Here is a 24696-nt window from a genome sequence, read left to right on the forward strand (position 1 = left end):
ACTAAGTAGTGATGTCCTTTTCCAGGGACACGTCCCTCCTGACAGCATGTCCACCGCACAGGAGAGGAAGTCTCCTTGTCCCTGATTATAGGGAACATTCTGGTTCTGCTTCTTGTAAGACAGATGTGTTTATTCTTCTGGTGGTCCCGGTAATTTTTATATTCTTATTGAAATGCTTAGATTCTTCTTCAGTTTTTGTTCTTCATTGTCCAACTTCCACATTCATATGAGGTGGTTGAAAATAAGCAAGTTTGGGGTCAGCTGCCCCTTAGTCCTCAAAGTGGTACCCTTACTCTAAAGCACTTCAAAACTCCCTGAACAGGAGATTTTCCCAATGCAGTAGGTTCTTTCATTTCTTGAATGCGGCTTCCAGGGACATTGATTGTGGACCCAAATGAGATAAAATCCTTGACAACTTCAATCATTTCTCTATGCCTCATGATCTTATCTATTGGTCGAGGTCGTAGAGTTTGGCTCCCTTTACATTGAACTGCCATCCATACTGAAGGCTGCATCCGTATACTTCATCAGCAAGTGTTTCGGTCCTGCTTGCTTGCAGTAAGCAACGTTGTGCCATCCACATGTCACAGGTTGTCTATAAGCATGTCTCCCATTCTCCTGCAGCATTCTTTGTTCTTGGGTTATTTGGTCAGCATACAGATTGAATACGTGTGGTAACAGGATACAACCCTGACACAGTGGTGCTCCTTTTAAATCGTGCATTTATTTCCTTATTGTGTTTACATCATTGCTCGGGGCTCATGTATAGGTTCTGCATGAGCACAATGACCTTTTCGGAATTCCCATGCTCCTAAATGTTGCCCATAGTTTTTTTATGACCCACACAAGATCCGTCAGATGGCAGCAATGATATCCCTTAGTCCATGTTTTCTTCTGAATCTGTCTTGAATTTCTGAGAGCTTGCTGTCAATGTACTGCTGCAACTATTGTTTAATGATCTTCAGCAAAATTTTATTTGCCTGTGATATCATCTGATAATTTCAACGTCCTGTTGGGTCACCATTGTTTGGAATGTGTTCGGAGATGGACACATCCCAGCCAATTGGGCAATGTCTGTCTCTTAAATTTTTGACGTAAGTCAGTGAGTGTATTCAGTGCTTCACCAGCTTGTTGAAACTTTCAGTTGGTTTCTCATCAATTCCTGTAGCTCGGTTTTCACTCAGGCCTTCAGTGTGGCTGGGATTTCATTGAGTATCATTGACTCGTGACCATATGCTAGCTCTTAAAATGATTCCATGTAAACGGGTTCTTCAGGTATGATGTCTCTTTTTCTGGGAAGTTCATTTTTCTTAATCATTGTATTGGGGGTTCATACAACTCACAATCCTTATATACATCAATTGTAGAAAGCACATTTGTACATTTACTACCCTCATCATTCTCAAATAATTTGCTCTTCACGTAAACCCATGGCATCAGCTCCTCATATTTCCCTTTCCTTTCCCGCTCCCCCACTCCCTCATGAACCCTTGATCATTTACATATTATTATTATTTTGTCAGACGTCTCCCTTCACCCACTCCTCTGTTGTCTGTCCCCTAGGGATGAGGTTACATGTAGATCCCTGTAATTGGGTCCCCCTTTCTACCCCACACCCCTTTCACCCTCCCGGTATAGCCACTTTCACCACTGGCCCTGAAGGGATCATCCACCCTGTATTCCCTGTGTTTCCAATTCCTAACTGTACCAGTGTACATCCTCTGGTCTAGCCAGATTAGTAAGGTAGAATTGCGATCATGATAGTAGTGGGGGAAGACGGGGGTAGGAAGTATTTAGAAACTAGAGGAAAGTTGTATGTTTCATCATTGCTACATTGTACGCTGACTGACTCATCTCCTCCCCAGGACCCTTCCAAAAGGGGACATCCAGTTGCCTACAAATGGACTTTGGAATCCCCATTCCACACTTCCCCTCATTCGCAATGATATGACTTTTTATTCTTTGATGCCTGATGCCTGATCACTTTGGACATTTTGTGATCACACAGGCTGGTGTGCTTCTTCCATGTGGGCTTTGTTGCTTCTCAGCTAGATGGCTGCTTGTTTACCTTCAAGCTTTTAAGACCCCAGATGCTATATCTTTTGATAGTCAGGCACCATCAGCTTTCTTCACCACATTTGCCTGTGTACCCATTTGTCTTTAGCTATCGTATCGTGGAGGTGAGCACACAGTGATATGATTTTTTGTTCTTTGATGCCTGGTAACTGATCCGTTCAGCACCTTGCAATCACACAGGCTGGTGTGCTTCTTCCATGTGGGCTTTGTTGCTTCTGAGCTAGATGGCTGCTTGTTTACCTTCAAGTCTTTAAGACCCTAGATGCTGTATCTTTTGATGGGCAGGCTTCATCAGCTTTCTTCACCACATTTGCTTATGCACCCACTTTGTCTTCAGCAGTTGTGTCAGGAAGGTGAGCATCATGGAATGCCAGTTTAATAGAAAAAAAAGTATTCTTGCATTGAGGGAGTACTTGAGTGGAGGCCCAATGTCCATCTGCTGTCTTAATACTAGACCTGTAGATATATGCACATAAATCTGTTTCCCCATCCTTGTATATATATATATTTACATATGTACATGCCTTTACTTCGCCCTCAATCAATGCCTTTTACCTCCTAGCTCTTTCCTCTATTCCCTTTTACTTTCCTCTTGTTCCACTATCATGCTTAACCTTCATTTGGGTTTCAGTAATTCCTCTTGGTTACATAACCCTTGATCACGCTCTACTAGCCCTCCTATTCCCTCCTCACCACCGATTTGGGTCACTTGTTCCCTTGTTCCTGGGTTTGCTAACACCACTTCCTTTCCCCCCACCTCCTCCTCTCCCATGCCCCCCTGGAACTGTCGGTCCCGTTGTTTTCTCCTCCAGATTGTTCATCCAGCCTGTCTTATTTAGACAGACCTGCAGAGATAACAACATGCACAAAAACAAGATAGAGCAAAACCAAGTAACAAAAGAAAAGAAAACAACAACAAAAAGTCAATGACAAAACAAAAAAATAGCACAAAAAAACTACAACAAAAAATTAAAGCTTAAAGCTAGTTCAAGGACTGTTTGTTGGTTTTTATGAGTGTCTTCCGGTCGAATCTAATGGGGTGCCAAGCCCTGACCCCAAAGTCCATTTTTGGCATTCCCTCAGAACTTCATTGCTCTCTGCCCCCCTTGCTGTTCTGTTGCATGCCCTTAGTTTTTGGCCTCGATGTGGTGGGGTCAGATCGGGTGCAATTCCCACGCTGTCTCCAGTGTTGTCCCCTGTAGGGCTATGGGTCAGTGAGGGATGTCGTGTCTAATAGTGGGGCCCGCCATATGGCCTTCTCTGTGGATTGGCTGCTCTGAGCGGGAATCTCATCATCAAGGCTTGGTGGGCCAGGATGTGCTCCTCTCTCTCTTCCTCCCCCTTCATTTGCTCCCGTGTGTGCTCCTATCAGATATGTCCCTGTCCCGGAGCTGCAGCTTCAGTGCTGTCCTCTGAAATAAGTTATTCTAGGGGGAGGGGCAGCTGTCCACATAGGTGGGATTGGGGCCGGACTCTCAGATCCCTCCACTGGTTCCCTACTCCATGCCGGCATGTTGCATTCACATCTTGGAGCACTGGGTTGAAGTCTGGTCCCTCTTTCCCTGTGAAGATATAAACAATACCCTCCCATTGGGTGGGTTAGTGCCCTGTTCCCCCACTACCCATCTCTTTTTTCATCCCCCCCCCCCTTTTAGTTGGCTACCATATGTATCCCTGGATTTGGTCTGGCCCCTACCATACTACCTGGTCCTCACTCCAGTAATGTTTGTATACAGTAGCTTTTTTCCTTATGTCCCTTTTGCAATTTTTTTTAAGCTTACCTCAGCAGACTCATGTTGCACTTGTCCCTTGTGCTTGGCTTACTTTGCTTAGCATGATTTCCTCCAGTTCTTCCCATGCAGCAATGTGCTTCATATGTTCATCACTGCTTCTTAGCATTGTATGTATGTACCACAGTTTTTTAATCCATTCATCTGTTGATGGAAATTTGGGTTGTTTCCAACTCCTTGCAATTGTGAACTGTGCCGTGATGAACATTGGAGCGCAGATCTGGTCGTGGTTTGTTTTTTGTCTCTTCTGGGTATATGCTGAGTCGTATGGTAGCTCGATTACCATCTGTTTTAGATATCGCCAGATCTATTTCCATAGTGGCTGTACATACCTAAAGGTTCAGCAGCAGTGGATGGGAGTTCCTGTCTCCCCACGGCCTCTCCAACACTTGTTGCTTTCTAGTTTTTTTAAGTGGGCTATCTTTGTGGGTGCTAGGTAGTATCTTCTTGTTGTTTTAATTTACATTTCTCTTATGGCTAACGATCAGGAACATTTTCTCATATGTTTATTGGCCATTCGGATTTCTGCCCCTGTGAAACTTCTGTTCAGGTCCTTTGCCCACCTCCTCAATGGGCAGTTAGTTTTTTTTTTCTTTTTGGACGCTAGCAGAGTATTGTAGATTTTAGTAATAAGGCCTTTGTCTGATGTGCCATTGTTAAAGATGTTTTCCCAGTCCATGGAATCTCTTAACACTCAAGTATGATGTTCTCGATATCGCCCCACACCTTCATTAGTGTTCGATGAGCCAAAAATATTCTTGAAATGTTCTGGATACTCAGATGAGATATACTCAAGGCCCTATTTGGGGTCTCATGGGCTTATTTTAATTTAGTTCAGCTTCAACCTGAACTTGCATATGAGCAGTTGATGGTCTGTTCTGCATTCATCCACTGGCTTCATTTTGGTTGCTGATCCTGAGATTTACCTTTATCTCTTCCCATTGATGTAGTCTCTTTGATTCCTGTCTATTCCACCTGGTGAAGTCTATATGTATAATGCCATTTATGTTGTTTCTAAAGGATATATGTGATGCAATATTCTATCATGCAATCCCTAGTTTTGTTTTTATCACCTATGCCATATTTTCCAACTACTGTGTGTTCTTGTTTGTTTCAAATTTCCCCATTCCAATTGTCAATAGTTATCCATGCATGTTGCCTTCATGTATGATCAATTTCAGGTAGAAGGATTGGTAAAATTCTCCAATTTCTTCATCCCTAACTTTAGTGGTTGATTTGTAACTTTGCATAATCATTGTTCTAGTTTAAATTTCTTATAAGTATACATGTATTATCTTATCACAGGCAGCATTGGACTTCAAAATAGATCCGGAAATGCCTTTTTTGACACTGCACTGCCGTTCCTCTTGATTGTGTTATTCCTGAAGAAACCATTTCATTTTCTGATTCAAAGTAGCCAATAGCAGTGCATTTCATCTCATTAAAGTCCAATAATTTTTCTAGGTTCATACTTAGCACATTCCAAGACCCGATTATTATAAGATACTTCCAGCTGTTTCTTCTCATCTGGGTCTTGCCCCATCAGTAAGTGAAGGGCCCCAAAGCTTGACTTCATCCACATCGTTATGTTCGACTCTAATTTGAAGCAACTATTCTTAATTCACATTTTTGAGTTCTGGCATGAGAAGCTCATCTTCCATCACTCTATGACAATATTTTGGTTCTGTTCAGAAGGTTTTCGGTAAATGTGACAATATTCCACTGCTATTCGTAATGATTTCAGGAGCTAGTTCCTCAGAAGTGGAGAGCCTGCTCTTTCTTTGTAGCTTGTTCTGTGTATAGACCATTCCTTGGAAAGCTGTTCACTTGGGCCCAGGTATTTGAAACGCCAGCGGTTTCCCTTCCATCGTCACAGCACCCTGCAGTTCCCCATTGACGACATGCTGGCGGACCTCACTAAACCACGATGTGCCAGCAATACGGTCCCATGTAAACCTCTTTAAATGCATATTTATGGAGTGAGCACTTGGTTCGTACGAATAAGGGACAGGAATTTGTGAATATAGACATCAAACAGATGTGATTGCTCTGTGTTGATTCATAAATGAGTCAAGGAGTCTCAGTTAATAAAACTCTAATTTGGAAAGTTTAGAGGAGGGCAAGAATCAGATGCCAGAGAGAGTGCATAGTGAAAATCTGTGTCCGATGCTTTTTTATATACTAGCATGAAAATTTTTATCAAAGTCCCTTCATGGGAATTTCAGTCTTCACCTAAAATAGAGTTGTTTTCAAAATTTTCCATTCATTGCAGGAGGAGTTCTCAGTACCTTATAATAAGTTATTCTGTCTGCAGTTCTTTGGAAAATGTTCATCATGGATCCTCCTCCTCTTGCTGTTAGTTTTCATATATAAACTTACTCAGAATTTTTTAGAACATGGATATTTGTATTATTTTAAAATTAGATCTTGGAGTAAGAGCTTCATCATGTTCTAACATGAAATAGATTACCCCCCTTTTGGGCACATATTATATCAAAACCTTTAATTGACCTCTTCTCCCCCACTTTTTCCATTTTAGCTCCATGGTGCCATGTATGGAAGTGGAATCTACCTTAGCCCAATGTCAAGCATATCATTTGGTTACTCAGGTAATCCTGTATCTTATCTGCTAACTTCTACTTGATTTATTCTAAACATTTTTGTTATTTAATATTCTAGGCACATTCTTGTGTCAAGTGAATGAAGCTTATATGATATATTAAACTGCACAAATATCAAGATGAGTTAATATTGCAGCAGATATAATATAAAATCAGAAACTTTGATAGTGCAGCAATCAAATGATCAGAAACTCACAGAAAATTCCATGATTTCAATCCATCCAACAATCTGTAGGAGCAAGGAACTAGCAATGTGACTGTAGTCCAGAACATCCTACGGAGCAGTTCTGTTCTGTGCCGTTGGGTCTCTATGAAGCAGAGTCAACTCAATGGCACACAATAACAACAGAGTTACTGTCCCTTTTCAGTGTTGTCACCTTTCACTTTCTCCTCCAGTTGGTATAACTTTATGCTATCTGTGGTTAGAGTAAGTTATCGTAAACATTATCATTGATAATTGACTAGTGACATTTTAATATTTCAAAAATTAGAAGGAGAAGAAATAAGACATTATATAGATCACAAACATTTACCTACAATTTTTACCTACAATTAGTGTAACATATAGCCAGAATACCAATCTGTTACTGACATGATTGATCCTTTAAATATATCTTTTACCATAATATTACTAATACTTCATGACAAAATCTTAATAGTATAGAAAACTTGGAGGGAAGTGAAAAAGGGTCCTTTAAGTTACATATGGGTGTCTTGATAATATTTCTACACTGTAAAAAAAAGTTGAAATAAGGCAAAAACATGGGCCAAGGGAAGCCTGGTAAATTCAATATATGCAAAAAATGATTACTAAATCAGTAACATTGACTATGTACGACTAGTGAAATTTGGGATGACTTATTTGTGCTTTTATTTGTGGAATTTTTAGCAATATTTTACAATGTAAAAGTAATAAAATTAATGTATTCTCCTTAAATACAGAGTTATTTATTCATTGCAAAAAAATTCAAATGACCCAGTCTTCTCTAAAGTAACAAATGATATTTTCCCTCTTAAAACTTCAAAGTTCAAGGTACTATTTATTCACTCATTTGAAGAAAAGCTATATTTATGTTGATACACAAGTAGTTGGTTTTATTATTGTGCTTGTATGTGCCTGTAAGTCCACTCCCATGAGTGACAGAGAGAGATTACATGATTGAATCACACAATTTGTCCACTCCATTCATGGCAGCCCTTTATAGTGTTTCCAAGGCTGTAAATCTGTGTGGGAGCTGACATCCTCTCTTTTCTACTAAGAAGCGACTGGTAGCTTTGAACACTCACCTGTGGTTAGTAGTCCAATTCTTATGCAACAGGGCCACCGAGGCTCCAGCTGACTGTTAACGAGGGCTGTTCTTCCTGTGCTCAAGTTCATGTTTTTTAAACCATAGCCCATTATTTGTCAATAATGGGAGGTTAAAATTCAAACATTTAAAACCAGAATTATAATTAGAAATAGCAAGAGGATGATAAAAATAATAAAAACTAAAACTATAGAAACTGAGGAAAAGGAAACCTTAAAAATGAGAAGTTTGCAAGCTAACACAAAATTCAAGCTAGAATAAAAGCAATTTTATATATACACAAAAATATATACACAATACATGAATATGTATTATGTATGTGTATACATATACATGCGTATGTGTATCTTCTGGAGTAAGAAATCATAATAAATCACAAACAAAATCAAATTCATGGCCAATGAATCAATTCTAAGTCATAACAATTCTATAGGACCGAGTAGAACTGCCCCTGTGGGTTTCCTGAAACTATAACGCTTTATGGGGTATAAAAACTCTCATCCTTACCCCATGGAGTAGCAGGTCATTTCCAACTGATGACCTCAATTTTTGCAGCACAATATGCAATCCTCTACACCACCAAGGCTCCTAGAAATCATGATACACAGTTTTATTCTAAGGAAAAATTAAAACTATAAGAGAGCATATATCTAGATAACTGTCCCAGTTAAGGTGGTTGTACAAGTGGCTGCAAAATGTTCATGGAAATATTCCATTAATTTTTAGTTTTATTTTTGAGAAATTGCTAAATTCTCCCATTTATAATGAAACACTCTATACTTGGTGTGTTAGTGTGGGTAGACTAGAGAAACAGATCCTTGGACACACATGTGTATAAGAATTTTATATACAAGAGCAATTGAACATGGCAAAAACATCCCAGCCCAGTCCAGATCAAGTCCATAAGTCCGATATTAGCCCATATGTCCGATACCAATCTATAAAGTCCTCTTCAGACTCACAAAGCACATGCAATGAAACCGAATGTAGAAGATCACAGACCAGTGGCTAGAAAGTCTTTGGATCCAGTGGCATTGGAAACATCTCAGTGATGGCAGGGGTCTCCAGCACCCAGAGCTGCATCAGGGTGGGTCCATGTGTCTTGTCAGCTGCTGTGTCTCCCAGGATGTGAGCAGAGTGTTTCCCACCACCAAGGAGGAATTACCAGACTTCCCAGAATCCTTAGAAGGCTACGCCCACACAGAAGCCTCATCAGCTGTGACCTGAATGACAGGCTAGACTCCACCCCCACACACTTAATCCTTAAATTGACAATTTTAAAGCTATCACACTTGGATTGTAAAACAACAATTTTTCTACATGCCTGGATTCTGTGTGTTGTGAATAGATGACATGAGTTGGTTAGGGTTCATGGAAAGAAATGGAGATTCCAAATTGTGAATGATAAAAATTGTGTTTGTGCATTTGCCTGGGGAAAGAGTGCATAACTTTTGTCACATTCTTGAAGGTCGATGATCTGAGAAAATTCAAGCATCACTGTATTGAGATGCAGTAGCTGCTGTAGTTATTGGAGTGCCGAGAAGACCCTAAGCCCATGGTTCTCAACCTTCCTAATGACGCGACCCTTTAATAGAGGTCCTCATGTTGTGGTGTCCCCCAACCTTAAGTTTATTTTCATTACTACTTCATAACTGTAATTTTGCTACTGTTATGAATTGGGCGACCCCAGTGAAAGGGTTGTTCGACCCCCAAAGGGGTTGTGACCCACAAGTTGAGAACCTCTGTCCCGAACTGGTAAATTCCAGCTCATGGTGACTTCATGGATATCAGAGGAGAACTCAGTTTCATTGGGCGATTTGGGAGGAGATGGATCACCAGACTTATTCAATTGTCAGCTTTTCTGTTCACACCACCCAGAGACAACTCTGCAGAAAACAACACCCCTATGCTAGCCCCCAAAGCCTTCTTGTCTGAAATCAGACACCTGTTCTCCCACCTGAGTCCTACATCAGCACCTTTTGGGGGAATATCTTGAGTTGGAAGTAGGTTAGATCCAAGCCATTTGCATCTTGTTAATAAGCTTTGCATATTCTCATTATCCCCATTTATTTGAAAGAACAACAACAAAATAACACTTCTAAACTTCTGATATGATAGTTGTACATTCTTTTAAAAGTATAGATAAAAATAAATGTATCTATTCTAAAACAGAGATTTTAGTTTATTTTTTTGTGAAATTTTCCAGAGTAAGAAATCATGGCAATCAATGATATGCATAGAACCCCCTCCCAGGGGGACGGACAACAGAAAAGTGGGTAAAGGGAGGCATTGGTCAGTGTAAACATGAAATATTAATGATAATAATAAGTTATAAATTATCAAGGATACATGAGGGAGGAAGAGAGGGACAGGAAAAATGAGGAGCTGATCCAAGGGCTCAAGTAGAAAGAAATTGTTTTGAGAATGATGATGGCAACAAATGTACAAATGTGCTCGACACATGGATGTGTGGATTGTGGTAAGAATTGTCTGAGCCCCCAATAAAATGATTAAAAATAAAAAAAGAAATCATGGCTTTAACAGAAAAAGCTAAGACTTGTAGATACCACTGGTCAAAGAATTAACGTAGTTTCCATTCATTAGAAGAAACAGTTTACGTTTGAAACTATTTAATATATGGAAGTAGTTCAAGAAGTTTAATATATTTTTAGATATTGTTCATACAAGGGGGAAACACCCCACTCCCCAACCCAATAAATAAATAAATAAATAAAAGGGAAACAGGCCCCCTGAGCAGAGTGGAGCTTTTTTAGCATGCGTTTCCCCACGAGGTGTTCATCAAGCCACTCCTTCTGAGTCAGTGCACCTAGTGGCGTCGCCGGGGAAGGTTCCCTCTGGTCACAGTGAATATTTTTGTAAAGCAATTCACTCAAACCTCATTTTTTGGTGATGGCCGACTTAGGAGAACCACGTGAGGATGTGAAATTTTGTTTCCTGCTCAGGAAAAGATGCCACATAATCTGTTGTGATGTTGAACAGAGCTTACAAGGACAGCGCTATGGGAAAAACTCGAGTGTATGACTGGTTTTCTCATGTCCAAAAAGGTGAAATGATGATTGATGACAAACCTCATTATGAACATTCTTCAACTTTCCAAATGGATGAACAAGTCAACTGGTAGTGCATTTGGAGTCCGTTCCACCAGACCAGACTGTTAATCAAGCTTTCTATTTAGAGGTTCTGAAGAGATTATGTGCAACGAAAAAGGCTTAATTTGTGGCAGATGGGGAACTGGCACCATGACGATGCGCCTGCTTACGCAGCCATCTCAGTGCATCAGTTCTAGGCTAAAGACAGCATGCTGCCCCACGCACCTTACTCACCTGCCCTCGCTCTGTGAGACTTCTTTTTGTTTCCGCAAATGTCGAGGGACGTGAAAGGACTGTGATTTGACAATGTAGAAGAGGTGAAGAAAAAAAAAAAAACAGGAGGTGCTGTCAGCTGTCCAAACGGATGAGCTTGAAAATGTTTCCAAGAATGGAATCGCAAATTTGACAAATTTATTGAGTATAATGGAGAGTACTTTGAAAGGATATTTTAACGGCACCATATAGCTTTGCTCTTCAATTATGATTTTGCTAATTTTTCAGGGATGAACAAGAAGCAGAAGGTGTCAGCCAAGGATGAGCCTGCGTCAAGCAGTAAAAGCAGCAATGCATCACAGGTGCTGTAGCGATCCCAGTAATTGTGTATGATTAGTGAGCTGTAGCCTTAATAGACTGCAGAATTTTAATACTTGCTTAGGCTTTGTAAGTGGTCACTTCTCATAAAGACATAAAAGTCACCCTAACATGCAAGTTCCAAGTTTCCTTTATTAACTAAGTATTTATTGAGCTACCACTATGTGCCGGGTTGCCTAGAGAGTAGGAACATGGCATAAATGAAACATTGACAAAAATGTAACTTCGTGACTCCTGAATTTCTGGTGAGGCGATATGAATGAAATGGATATGTGAATGGAGAATTGGATGGATAGATAATGCTGTATATGGTGGTAAATGCTATGGAGAAAAAGAAATCTGGGGGAAGATGGAGAATACTGTGGTCTGAGAGGAAGAGGAGGGGCATGATAAACGGTGGGCAGGGAAGGCATAGACAGGGGCGGGTTGTGGGTGCCTGAGTCAGGTGGCTATAGGAGGAAGAAACGTCCAGATAGAGGAGAGCAAGCACCCACTGTACGTTGTTTCTGAGAAAACAAACGTACTCTGGGAACATGACTAACCTGTCCAATGAACAATGTGAATAAAAAAAAATTAGTTGACATACTCCTCACCTCGGACCTCCCCCTCACCCAAAACATGAGATGTTTCTGAGTCTGTGTGGTTTAGCAATTGATGCTATCTATAAAAATGAGTTGGTTTTGGATAGTTAGATGATCTGGAATATTTGAAAAGGATCATGCAAATTTTGTTTACCTTGAAGTAAAAATGTCATTCAAGATGAATTTGAGCTCTAATTTATGTTATGAGAATATGGCGCTCTAATTTAGCATTAACTTTAGTTCAAACATCTTGAGAGTGCTTTAGTAATAATCAAGTACAGAAATTAAATGATGCAACGTATAGCTCAATAGTAAAGGCACTCCAGCAAAGGATTGCTGAGCGCCACTTGTCTTAGACACGCTTTCTTTCTTTCTTTCTTTCTGCTGGGTCATTTAAATGATTTATTTAAAAATCACCTTTCACTCTCTCAATTCTTTTTGAATTTAGTCACAGAAAAAAGGACAGCAGTCCCAGTTCCTGCAGAGCCGTAACTTAAAATGCATAGCTTTGTGTGAAGGTAAGTGGATGGTTTCACAATCCTCGTCCTCTTGTGGCTCCGTCTGATCTGTACTTAGGAGCCCTTACATATTCACAGAACAGACCACTGAGCCCTCTGACCATGTCTGAGGGCACAAATGGAAAACAAATGCAGCACAGTTCAGAAAGGTTGAAACGGAATCACAGACTTGGCAAGGATTCAAGTGGTGTTAACTTTATCTTTGGCAGATACTTCAGGATAGTAATGAGATCTCTCTGATCAAGTAACGCTGCATCGCTTTTGGTTAATATGCCACCTTCTTCTGTAAGCTGGTGTTTGCACTTGAGACCGTGACAAATTTGGAAAACTGTACCAAGCCCAGAAAAAATAACCCGAGTGATCTTTCTGTGTCTAGGCTGAAATTATTCTTCGTTTGTGAATTTAGAACAGAAATTTTTAGTTGCAAGGTTATATATGTTTCTTTGATTATGCTTTAAAATCTGACTTGGCTAAAAAAGTTGTTCTTTTGTCAAGACTTAATTTTTTCCCAATCTCTTACTTTGTTAATAGTTGATGGTTACACGTGACATTTAATTGCTTGCTCCGTAGTTTCCCAGTCTCAGGGCCTACTTTTGATTCCACACAGTTACTCCCTTCCTAGTGTTACACTGTGTATTGTGAATCACAGTGCTTCTCCATGACTTTGTCTCATTTTCATCTGTATTTCTTCCTAGCTAATAAGATTTAACATTTTTCACATGTCGACTTATGCATGTGTTTTTGCTTTTCAGTTTCTGAAGAGAGTAGTTTGGATGGGCTGGGGTTTCTTTTGAATAAAAAAAACAGTCTTTAACTTTATCTTTCTTGTACAGTGATCACCTCACCTGACCTGCACAAGCATGGAGAGATATGGGTGGTTCCAAATACTGATCACGTCTGTACGCGGTTCTTCTTTGTGTAAGTATCAATGCTCAAATTAGTATCTGACTGCCTTCTGCATAAATGGAAGCAGTAGCTACTACTCAGACACTTCAGCTTCAAAATATAGCACAAGTAATTTAGTTTGCTATCAACTCAGTGCTTTAGTTTGATAATTAGAAAGCTGTAAAAAAACGTGATAGTTAAATGCTCTTAGAACGGAAAGAACCTTCCGTGTCTAACTGTCTCTTGTTGTGTGTGTGGGTACATGTATGTGAGCGTGCATTGTGCAGCTCTGTGTGCACATATGTATGAACACAGAGATGAGGGTGAGTCCAAAGTGTTTCTACTGGGTTCCCATTCCTACATGCACTCATTTGTTGCACACGCAATCTGTGTGGACATGCATCAGTGCACGGCTGTAGACACTTCTCTCAGTAAGACACTTGTCGCAGGCTCACGGGGTTGCCTTACAATAAAGTTCTAATCGAAACGGTAGCTGCTGGAGACCTGCTGGGCCAGTTAACTTCAGTGCCAAGGGGTCAGTCCGGAAGCTCCAAAGGGTTAACCTTGATAGACTTTCTCGGATGACACAAGCTTATCACGGGGACTTGTGAGGAAGCAGTTTTAGGAAAATTGAAAATTGCATGAATGAGACAAAAGCCGGACAAGTTGCACCAGGGAGTGTGTTTTCCACCACAGTAATGAGGCTGGTCCTACTTCCAGGGCAGCAAGGACTGTCCTCTAAGGAGTCCTTCGAGCAATCCCAGTCCGTCTACTCTGCAGCTCTGATCTTGTCCCTTCAGTCTTCTTTTTGTCCCCAAACTCAAAGATTGAAAAAGAGCGTAATTTCAGCCCCGCAAAAATGCCAAACTGCTGCTTTGCCCTGGTCTAAGAATTCTTGGGCAAAGGGGTAGAGAGATGGAAATACCACTTTCAGACCTATTTGGAGGCTGTGTCAGGAAACGGTGGTGGTGGTGGTGTTATATGCCACTGAGTCGGCTTCCACCCAAAGCAACCCTATCCCCAACAGAATGCAACACTGCACCATCCTCACAATTGTCCCTGTGCTTGAGCCCAGTGATGCAGCCGCTGGCATTGAGAAAGCGCTGCCCTCTTTCACCGCCCCTCCATTTCCCAAACCTGACGTCCTTCTCCAGGGACTAGACTCTCCTGAATATGTCCACAATATGTGTAACAAAGTCACGCCATCCTTGCGTCTCAGGAGCACTCTGGCCTTACATCTTTCAAAGCAAATAGGTGTCCCCTTTTAGCAATCCATGGCATTTTCCATAGTCTTCTCCAGCTCCATAATTCAAATGCATCAGTTCTTCTCAGTCTTCCTGATTCATTGGCCAACTGTCACATGCATATGAGGCAATGGAGAATACCATGGCTTGGGTCAGGGGCACCTAAGTCCTCAGAGAAACAGCTGTGCTCTTTTAATGCTCTAAAGTGGTCTCGTGCAGCAGATTTACCTAACGCAACACATCTTTTGATCGCTCGACTGCTGCGTCCATGGTCCTTGATTGTGGATCCAAGTAAGACAACATCCTTGACAACTTCAACCTTTTCATCATTTCTGATGTGCCCTATTGGTTCAGTTGTGAGGATATTTGATCTTCCTTACATTGAGTGGTAGCCCACACTGCGGGCCGTGATCCTTGATCTTCATCAGCAAGTGCTTCAATTCCTCCTCATTGTCATCTGCATACCTGCAGGTTGTTAATAAATAAGCCTTCCTCCAACCCTGATGCCACGCTCTTCTTCATATAATCCAGCTTCTCTGATGATTCGCTCAGCAGTCAGACTGGACAAGCATGGAGAAAGGATACAACCCTGAGGCACACCTTTCCTGATTTTAAATCATGCAGTAGTGTTCTCTTGTTCTGTTCACACAACTGCCTCCTGATCACGCACCAGCTCTGAATGAAAACGATGAAGTGTTCGGTCCTTCTCTTTCTTCTCAAAGTTTTCCACAGTTTATTTTGATTCACAGCGTCGAGTGCTTTCCCCCAGTCAGTGAAACACACCACCCAGCCCCCAAAGCTTTTCTCATGCCTGATCCTGTCCCTGAATGCTCCTCACTGCACAGTGGAGGGTCTCGGCTTCGTGCGAAGTTGGACATAGACTTCATCAGCTCTATCCGATGACCGCATCAACATGTTGTGCTTTCGTCATCCTCTTTGCTTTCAGCATTTGATCCATTCACTTATTATTAGCCACAATACCAACGCTGTGAGCTGCCTGGCTTTCCTTTGGATGATGTGAAAGCTGTGATCTTCTTACGATGCACATGTATTGGCTCCCGCTTTCCCTCCTCACGGCGAGAACACAGTGAGGATAGCAGAAAGAAGCTCTGCCACGGTTGAGTCAGGCGATTTGAATTCTGACCGACCAGCAAGGTGACCTTAACTGAGTAACATAATCTCCCTAAGCGTCATCTTTCTTTACAATAAGAGTAAACTTGTATCAGTCAGAATCCCATCCAAAGAGAATCCAAGTGGCCCACGTCAAATAGGATCATTTTGGCCATCTTCATTTGTCACTAACAAAACTGTGGTCTGGCAGAACTGCTGATGTAGCACAGTAAGCTGGATCTGTGTGTACTGGAGCGCTTATATAGCCATACGGGCAAAAGATAAAGGGAGAAAGCAGTTACTGGACTCTGCCAAGACAGCCCTGTTCAGTTCAGTCTCTTTGAAACCATGACCTTTGGTTGATGGATGGAAGCAGCCTTAGGCTCTCTTGGAGTTGGAGCTAAGAGCATGAACACCTTGACCTCCATTGAGTGTTCTCTGAGGCCATCAGCCAGAGCACCGGAGCTGTTGATGAACACTAGTATGTACAGGTGACTTCCTAGATACAACACAAGGTAGAGAAAGTACCGAGTAGAATAGGAGACTCAAAAGGAAGCTATCCAGAGAGCTATCCAGACAGCCATGCTTAATCCACCGTGAGAATTAAGTTAGCAGAATGCAGTTCTTCGTTGAAAAGCACTTTGTAAATATTTTCTTTATCTCTTCCTCTTGATCATCTTAACTGGTACCCACTGATAGAAACTCAGCCTTCCAAAAGAAGCCAACTCCAATTACAAAGTGATTTTATTGATGGGGCCTAAGAATTTGTCAGCAAAGTACCTCTAAATTGCATTTTTAGCCTGTCATTTAATGAAGCTAATCCACCATTTTGGCTTCTTGGTTAAATTCCTATTTGTTGAGGTAAGTTAACAACCCAGACACAATCGTTTCTGGTAAATTTCATTGATATTTTACAGAGTGTACAGAAAATAAATCTATGGAGTTACTGTGCAGAGTGTGTGTATTTACTGGAGAGAAGGATGTCTATAGTTCATATGGAAAAATTGAGAATGAAATGGGAGAAGCTACTTCCAGTACAGTCAAAACACTTTTCCAAGTAATGTAAAGGGGGAAAAAAATCTATTAAGATAATGATCATTGTTTTATAAATGCAAATGAGATTTCCTCCTTTTTCTCTACACCCTTAGGAGAGAAGAGACTAATTAAGAAAAATTGATTAAGATTGAAAACAGATCAAGAGGAGAATCTATTCATTAATTATTGTACATTCTAATTACAAGCATAGATTTTTTGCTTTTACCAGATACAATCACAGCGTTCTACTGGTGCTGTCTCCCAAATGAGTGATAGCAGTTAGGAAAAATAATGAAGGAGAATAAAGTGAGTTATTACACACACACACTTATCAGCTGGAAATATAAGTGTCCTTGTTCTTTCATGTTGTAAGATCCGTAATGTAAGAAGCTTGGTTTAATGACTAGAATATAAACTGAGGTGGTTTTATTTATGTTATTATCAATATTAAACATTAAAATAGCTTCCACTCTTAGATTCCCAAAGGAAAGATAATAGAGATAATAAAACAGTGATTTAGTAACTAGGAGCATTTCTTTTTTCAGTAAAATGATAAATACAGAATGAGAGAAAACTTGTATGGAAACTTTACGGACCAGGCTACTGTATTAGAAAATTGTAAGAAGTAAAGTTGAAAGGGAGATAACACTCTGGAGGGGAGGGTGGGAGGAGGGGGGGGGCGCGGGGAGTGTCAAGAAAAAGAGGCAGAGAATGAGAAGTTTGAAAAACATGGTTTATTCCAAAATGGCTCTTCATCGATGTAACAAGATCAAAATTAGTAAACTTAATTAAATATAAATGCTTCTGGCAAAATTAAATCATATATTCTGAAGTTTCTCACCAATTTCTAGTGTCTAAAAATTGTCGACAAAGTTTCATTCAATTGCTGGCCTTCATGCATACCTGATTGCAGTACTACCACGTGTCAGAATAAGACAGCCGCTGTAAAACCAGCCAGACGCTGGGCTTAGACAAGCAGATGTGAAAAGCAAGCAGACCTACTGTGCTCCTGCATGCTTCCTGCGCGTTGGAGGAGCGATTGTCGAGCTGGGAATGAACCCGCACAGTTGCTCTTTTTTTCTTCCCTCCTTTTCTGGCAAGTGAGATCGAATAGTAAAACCCAGAAACAGATTCATTGATGATTTTATCAGGATAATGGAATAGGCATATTTAGTGCTCAACTGAGAGATGGGAGTACATCCTTGCCCGCATCTGTGCGTGGACCACGGCACGGTGAAGCACCAGGTCCAGGTGGCTGTGACTCATGCAGCAGGGCACGATGGACGCGTCACTGCCCCACAGTGCTCTGCTGGAGCGTTGTTAAGCTCGAGCCATTAAAGTTGCTTCTCCTGCTTTTTGTGTTGAAAACATACATGTTGAATGCTTTTCTGTGTCTTTAATTTGGAGGGTACGGACCTCCAAATGAATCACTTCCATGTTTTGTTTATAGGATAATACATATAATTAAAATAAAAGGAAAATAATTAAAATGCAATTGCATGCAGGGGCTTAGACAACTGTGGGTGCTCTGGTGGCGCTGGCCCGTTCGTGTTAGATTGCTAACCAAGGGGTGATTCCTACCCACCAGCAGCTCTAGGAGAGCTGTCTGCTCCTGCACATCTTTACAACCTGACTCCTTAGCAGGGGGTGTGGTTGCTCTGGAGGTTTTGTTTTTGTTTTGTTTTTGTGTTTTGGTCAGCTCTCGTTGCTCTTTATCTTTGCTCTCAATTTCCTGCATGTGCCATTTCAGGAGACTGAGTGGGCTGAGGAAAAGACATTAGTGGGCATTCCCCTTTGAGCTCCTGCTCTGCCAGCCCTGGTTCTCTGTTTTGAAGTAATTACGGCTTCTCTAAAGCCTCTGTCTTAAAGCCAATTTCATGAAGTAAAATTAATTCATCACCTCTTCCACTCTTAGTATTGTCATGGAAATTTAAAAATGAATACTCTTGGGGAATTCTTACTGCCCAAATCAGTTCATTTCAAGGGGTAAATTATCATCTAAAATGTAGCTATTTCTCTCTGAAGGACCTAATAATTGCTGCCTTTTAATCCTACACTTGTACTTCTGGTCTTCAGCTAAAGGTGGACTCAGCTGAGCATCTAGTGGGAAGCGCCAGTATAAATATGTGTTACAAGCCGCAGCTGTGGGGTTGATTCCAATTCGGTAGGACAGGGGGACTGCCCAGCTGAGCTCAACTTCATACCATTGAGCCATTCCTGACTCAGTGACCCTCTAAGCCAGAGTAGAACTACCCCCGTGGGTTTCTGAAAGTGTTCATGTTACAAGATTTGAGAGTTTCGCCTTTCTCTAATGAGCCTGAACTGCCGATCTTGTGCGTAGCCCAACATGTAACCACTCCACCTGCATCTTTCGGAGGGCTGATGGATGGCCACAGTGTTCTCTGGTAGACCTGCTGCAAGGTTTGGATAGCAGCGAAGCACGGTAGCCATCCATTGCTTCACCAGGGAACCTTAGAAGATGTGCTAATCAGACTCAATAGTTGTGATTAAAAAACAAAGATGTAGCACCAATTACAATGCCAACTAGCTAAGCATTCCGAGAGGTCGAAAGCGAAGTCATTTATAAGCATGTCACCAAGCTGAAGCTTTCATGAATAATTGAAGCAGAGGGGAGCTAAGCGGTCCATTAGCCCAGGAATAGACTGTGGAAGGTGGTATATTTGTTCACAGTAGGCTACATAGCAACTGCTTGGGGAAGTTGCTTGAAGGTTGGTCCTACAGTTTGGGCAGTGCTTTAGGTGTGAATAAAGAACTCTAAAATGTAAAGAAAAGCAGTGGGGAAGTTAACATATGGAGCTTTTTGTGCTTAGTAGTAATGGGAACACGTTAAATTCAACTGAAAGGTATCTGTTCCTTAAGCGATGATTTAGGCATCAAGAAGCATTTTCCGGCTGCTTTTATTGCTGTCATTTTTATCCGAATGTTTCTGTGTTTCTGTATTTTAGCTATGAAGATGGTCAAGTGGGAGATGCAAATATAAACACACAGGAAGGAGGCATTCACAAAGAAATCCTTCGAGTAATTGGTAATCAAACTGCTACCGGCTAAAGGAGCGCCCTTCAGTACCATGATTTGGAATCCTTCCTCGGGTTCAAAGCTGGATTTTGAACTGAAGAAGATGATGAAATAACTTATTGTTATTACAAGCGAAATTAACCCTTTGAATACTGGTTTTTTTCTTAGTATTTCTAAGTATCTCATTAAATACCTAAAACGGTATAAAATTTATCAATTGTAGGGTTATGAAATCTAGTAATAAAAGTAAAACAGCACTTAAACTGACGTTTGGGTTGCTCATAATAAACAGATTTAAAAAACAGTTTTGTGCTGATATTTTTATATTAAACTCTTTAATTGGGCATTTGGTATCATATACTGACATTTTAGGTTACCAAAATAGAATTGAGGACATTTTATAATGGCGTCTAAATCTATAAGATACTTTGCAATAAGTATACAGTTGCACATTCTGATGTGCTATATTATTCGTGGCATGAACATTCACATGTTTTAGGAAGGATGCGCCCTATTCTGTTACTTTTTCTTGTCCAAAAGCAGCTAAGTCTTAGAAACAGTGCTTTGCCCAAAAGTGTGTCATTATATACCTATCGATTCATGCATCTGCGTGTTTGTGCATATCTGAATGTATACATACACACAAAAAACATTTTGACAACAGGGATGGTGCGGGTTGACCACAGTTCCCCATTTTGAGTGGATAATGATAAACAAGCTGTAGATGTGGACATAAGTCACGCTGTGAGCAAATTCACCACTGTTCATTCACTGAAAGTATTTGCAAACAGTTGTTTTTTCTGTTTTGGAGAAAGGTCCTATTAGCTAAAATTCAACTCTTTTTAAAAGTTATCTGAGAAATTATAACTTGGAGGACATGAGTACCCCTCATAAACTAGATCAGTATTCAGCTGATCATGTGTTTAAAAGGCCCTAGAGTTTAAACCAACAGTGTATATACTTTTAGGAGCCCTCATGGCATAGTGTTTATGCATTGGGATGTTAACCACGGAGTCAGCAGTTCAGAACCACCAGCTACTTCTAAGGACTTAAAAGAGGCTTGCTACTCCTATAAAGAGTTACAGTCTTGGAAACTCACAGGGGCAATTCTACTCTGTCCTCTAGGGTGACTATGAGTTGATTCAACTGTGGCCATAAACTTGGTTTTTGGATGTATACTTTTAATTTCCTACAATGGAACTTTTTCTTTTATTTACTTATACCACACCAGCATTTTTATAGTTTTTCATCAAATACCTCTTAGTTTTTTCACATTGAGAAAAAAGACAGACTTCGAAGCTCTTTTATATTAAAAGAACACAAATAAGTTTATCGAGACAATAACACCAGCTCTCAGCCTTCAGCCTTCTTCAAAAGTCCTGTCCTCATCCGAATCATGTCTGTTTCTTTGGGTCTTAGTATTCTCATCCACTTCAAGTGTTAATTGACTGTGTTATTTTCCTGCATGATGTCTCTAGAATAAAACCATTTATGAAAAGAATTTAATTAGTGAGTCTACCACGTTTTTTTCAATCCCTGAATCAAGGTTTATATCTTATTGTAATTTATTTAGAAAGAAAAATAATAATAAAAATGTATGGTCATCGACTAGTATAATGTGATAACTTTTTTTAAATTTCCATTGGCCTAAAGTGTGAGAGCCAAGATCATACACATTGCTAAGGGCTGTAATTTACATAATATTTACTAATCTTTCATTTTTCTTACATTGTGAGTAATGGATATGCCACCAGTATTCAGGGGGAGGGCTTGATATGGTTGAGATAGTGCTCACTTTGACATTATCCACTTAAAGCATGGATCTGCTTTTTGATTAGTGCCTCATAATCCAAGAAAATTCAAGTGATAATTAGCATCCCCGGAGCATGATGCGATATCACATTTTAAGGTCTGTGTCCAAACACTTGGAAATCTCATAAGGGACCGGAGGAATCCTTGCTTCTTTCTGTCTAGATTCACTAAGTCACTTTGTGTTCTACAACATCTTTGAGCAATTTGATTACTGTTGTAAATGAATTTCTATGGAATATCTTGTTTGTAAATATGAAGATGCAATAGCAAGAGTTTGAAAAACACTGGGAGCCCCATTGGTTTGGCTACTAGGACCATGAGGGAACCTATTAACTCACCGAAGTACCTTTAAGTATAATTTCAACCCCATGAACCTGATTTATAAAGACATTACTTAACAACGTACTGATCTGTAAGGATCGGAGTGCTAGAGTCTGAAGTTTGAGCGTAACTTTTCGCACACACTGGTACAAGATAAACCTGTGCTGCCACCCCCCTGTGAGCAGATTCACCGATCCGAGGAAGGGATGGAGTTGGTGATATCTATGACGATACTAAGTAAGATCTCCTCTGTCCGCTGAGTGAGTGCAGTGCAGAGTGCAGATCTTAAGTTGATTTCCCAAAATTGTGTCAGAATGAGAGCCAATCTTTTCATGGAACTTCTGGAAATTTGGTGTATGATAGTAAATTGGTGTAGTTGCAAATATTTATTTCTAAAGAATCTAATTTCGATTCATGCAATTTGTACATTAATATCATATTTCTAAAATCTAAGCAAATAATTAAACTTTAGATGTTTGAACACGATTACGCCTTGATTCAGTCACCTCAATAAAACATCATCTATTGGCTTATTCAATGATTCTGAATACTTGACATTGTACTGTTTTTAATAATCCCTTGAAATCTGTCTGCTGATGTTTTGGAATAGAGAAGTTAACTGTGTAGCCAACTCATCATAAATAGTAACCCGAGCAAAGTCAATCACTTATTTTCAGTATTTAACTCGAGAAAGAATCACCTCGAATGATTCAGCTTTTTTCTTACATCACTGATTTTCTGAATGGTTTATTAAGAATCATTTGCTCTTTTCTCATTGTCTACTGTGTAGAAGAGAGGAACATGATTAAACTTTTGAAGAGAAGTTAAGAAGGTCTATGTAGCCTGATCCTATGGAATGCCTCGGGCAAAACACTTGAAATTCTTTTGAGTGCGTTCTTTGGAACACTTAGTCAAACAAATATCAGACTTAGTGGGAGCCCTGGTGGCGCTGTAGGGTAAGCGTTGGACTGCTAACCGAAAGGTCCGCAGTTCAAAACCACCAACTGCTCAGGGGAACAACATGAGGCTGTCTACCCCCAGAAAGATTGACAGCCTCAGAAAGCCGATACAGGATGGGTAGGTGCACTCTGTTAGTGCTTCCCCCTAAATTTAACATACAACAGTGTGCCATGTCTGTAAACTTACTTTCAGAATCAATGACGTGTAAGACAAGGATCCAAAATATTGTCAAGGCTGTGGTGGTTTCTCTTTGAAACAAAGGAGTTTAGAGAAGAGAGCTCTTAATTTTTCTCACCTTACTAAAAGAAAAAAATCTTGCATATGCAAATCTGTTAACCTTTAAATTTATAACGCTGGCAGTATTTTATCATAACTTGTGGAGAGCATGAAGTTTCAGGCAGTCTTATGGGCAAACTCATCACCCTTGGGGTGGCTTCATCAGATTGTAGTTTAGCATGCTGTGAAGGGTCACGGAACCTTGGGCCATATGTGTGAATTTCATGGTGGCATTTGAGCACATTTTAAGAACATGGTGGTCTCTTGATGTTATGCTGGAGTCATTATAACACTACCTCAAGACTGCTTGCTGAATGAAATTGGGTTTCTAGTGTAAGGAACAAATGCCATTGAACCGAAAGAAGATTACCAAATAATTCAGCAGTCTAGTTTAGACCGTGCCGGACATAGATATTGTTAACCAACAATACCTTGGCGATGCATGGTGTGGATATCACAGACACTGATGGTCACGGACATACAGTCATCCCTCAGGGTGGGGGAGTGTTGTCTGACAGCTACGAAACCAGGCAGACACTAGCTTCTTAAATAAAATGGCGTCGTATTTGCATAGAACCTCAGACTTCCTTATATTTCAAGTCATTTTGCCGTTACTTATGATACCTAAAACCATGTAAATAGCACTTCTCACTCCTTGGTCTTTAGGGATCGCTTCAACTATTGCCTTCATGTCTTATTTTTAGTTTGGGGCGTTTGCATATTTTCAATGCGTGGTTGTGTTTGGATGAACTGGGAATAGAACTGGCTGATGGAAGTAGGAGCTGGTGGGGCGGGAGGACGACTGGTAACACTCATTGAGTGATTTCATCAAGTTGCAAGAGTTAAATGAATTCTTTTTAGTATTAGTTTTCTTCATTTATCAATTAAAATACTCAACTGCTGTGCCAGAATTGCGGAGTAAATATTCCAGTATTTTCGCATTTCATACCTGCTAAATATTTGTCTGATTATATAGAGAATTAATGTGTCACCCACCAAAGTTGGGGGATTTTTTTACATGCTATGATATATTAGGATTAAATTTTGTAGGTTAAAAATGTTTCAAGTAGTTTTTAGACAAAACAGATCCAGGGTGTGGAAAGGATAAGTTGATGAGTAGATTACATTGCCCATTTACCAGCAAGTCGGTTTTTAAAGTAGTATTTACATAATCAACATAATTTAGTGTTTTAAAAGTAATTACTTTAATCTACCCAATAGTTAATGTATATTTGAGGTTTTTGAACGCAGCCATTCCTCTATGTAAACATTAAGCTAGGCCTTTTTTTTCTTTTTTAAACTACTGTGCAGCCTTCTGTACAATCGATTTCCTGATTTCTGTGCACAAAATAGTATTGCAACCTGCGTTTAGCCTCTGGTGCCTTAGAGTTATCAATATTTCACAATATTTAACGATGTACAT

The 24696-nt window shown here is 40.2% G+C and overlaps 1 protein-coding gene across 2 annotated transcripts in view; it reads left to right on the plus strand.

Moving 5' to 3' along the window:
• The window catches only part of PARP8 (poly(ADP-ribose) polymerase family member 8), a 202942-nt gene extending 181478 nt beyond the window's left edge, over positions 1-21464 (plus strand). For both annotated transcript variants that reach the window (XM_075541019.1, XM_075541018.1), the window contains exons 23-27: positions 6406-6475; positions 11406-11479; positions 12525-12594; positions 13428-13512; positions 19835-21464. In XM_075541019.1, the coding sequence (XP_075397134.1) occupies positions 6406-6475; positions 11406-11479; positions 12525-12594; positions 13428-13512; positions 19835-19937 (402 nt within the window). In that variant the 3' untranslated portion in view covers positions 19938-21464. The remainder of the gene's footprint in view (positions 1-6405; positions 6476-11405; positions 11480-12524; positions 12595-13427; positions 13513-19834) is intronic.
• Positions 21465-24696: the final 3232 nt, after the last annotated feature.

The sequence above is a fragment of the Tenrec ecaudatus genome, chromosome 2, assembly GCF_050624435.1.
Source record: "Tenrec ecaudatus isolate mTenEca1 chromosome 2, mTenEca1.hap1, whole genome shotgun sequence".
NCBI classification, from domain to species: Eukaryota; Metazoa; Chordata; class Mammalia; order Afrosoricida; family Tenrecidae; genus Tenrec; species Tenrec ecaudatus.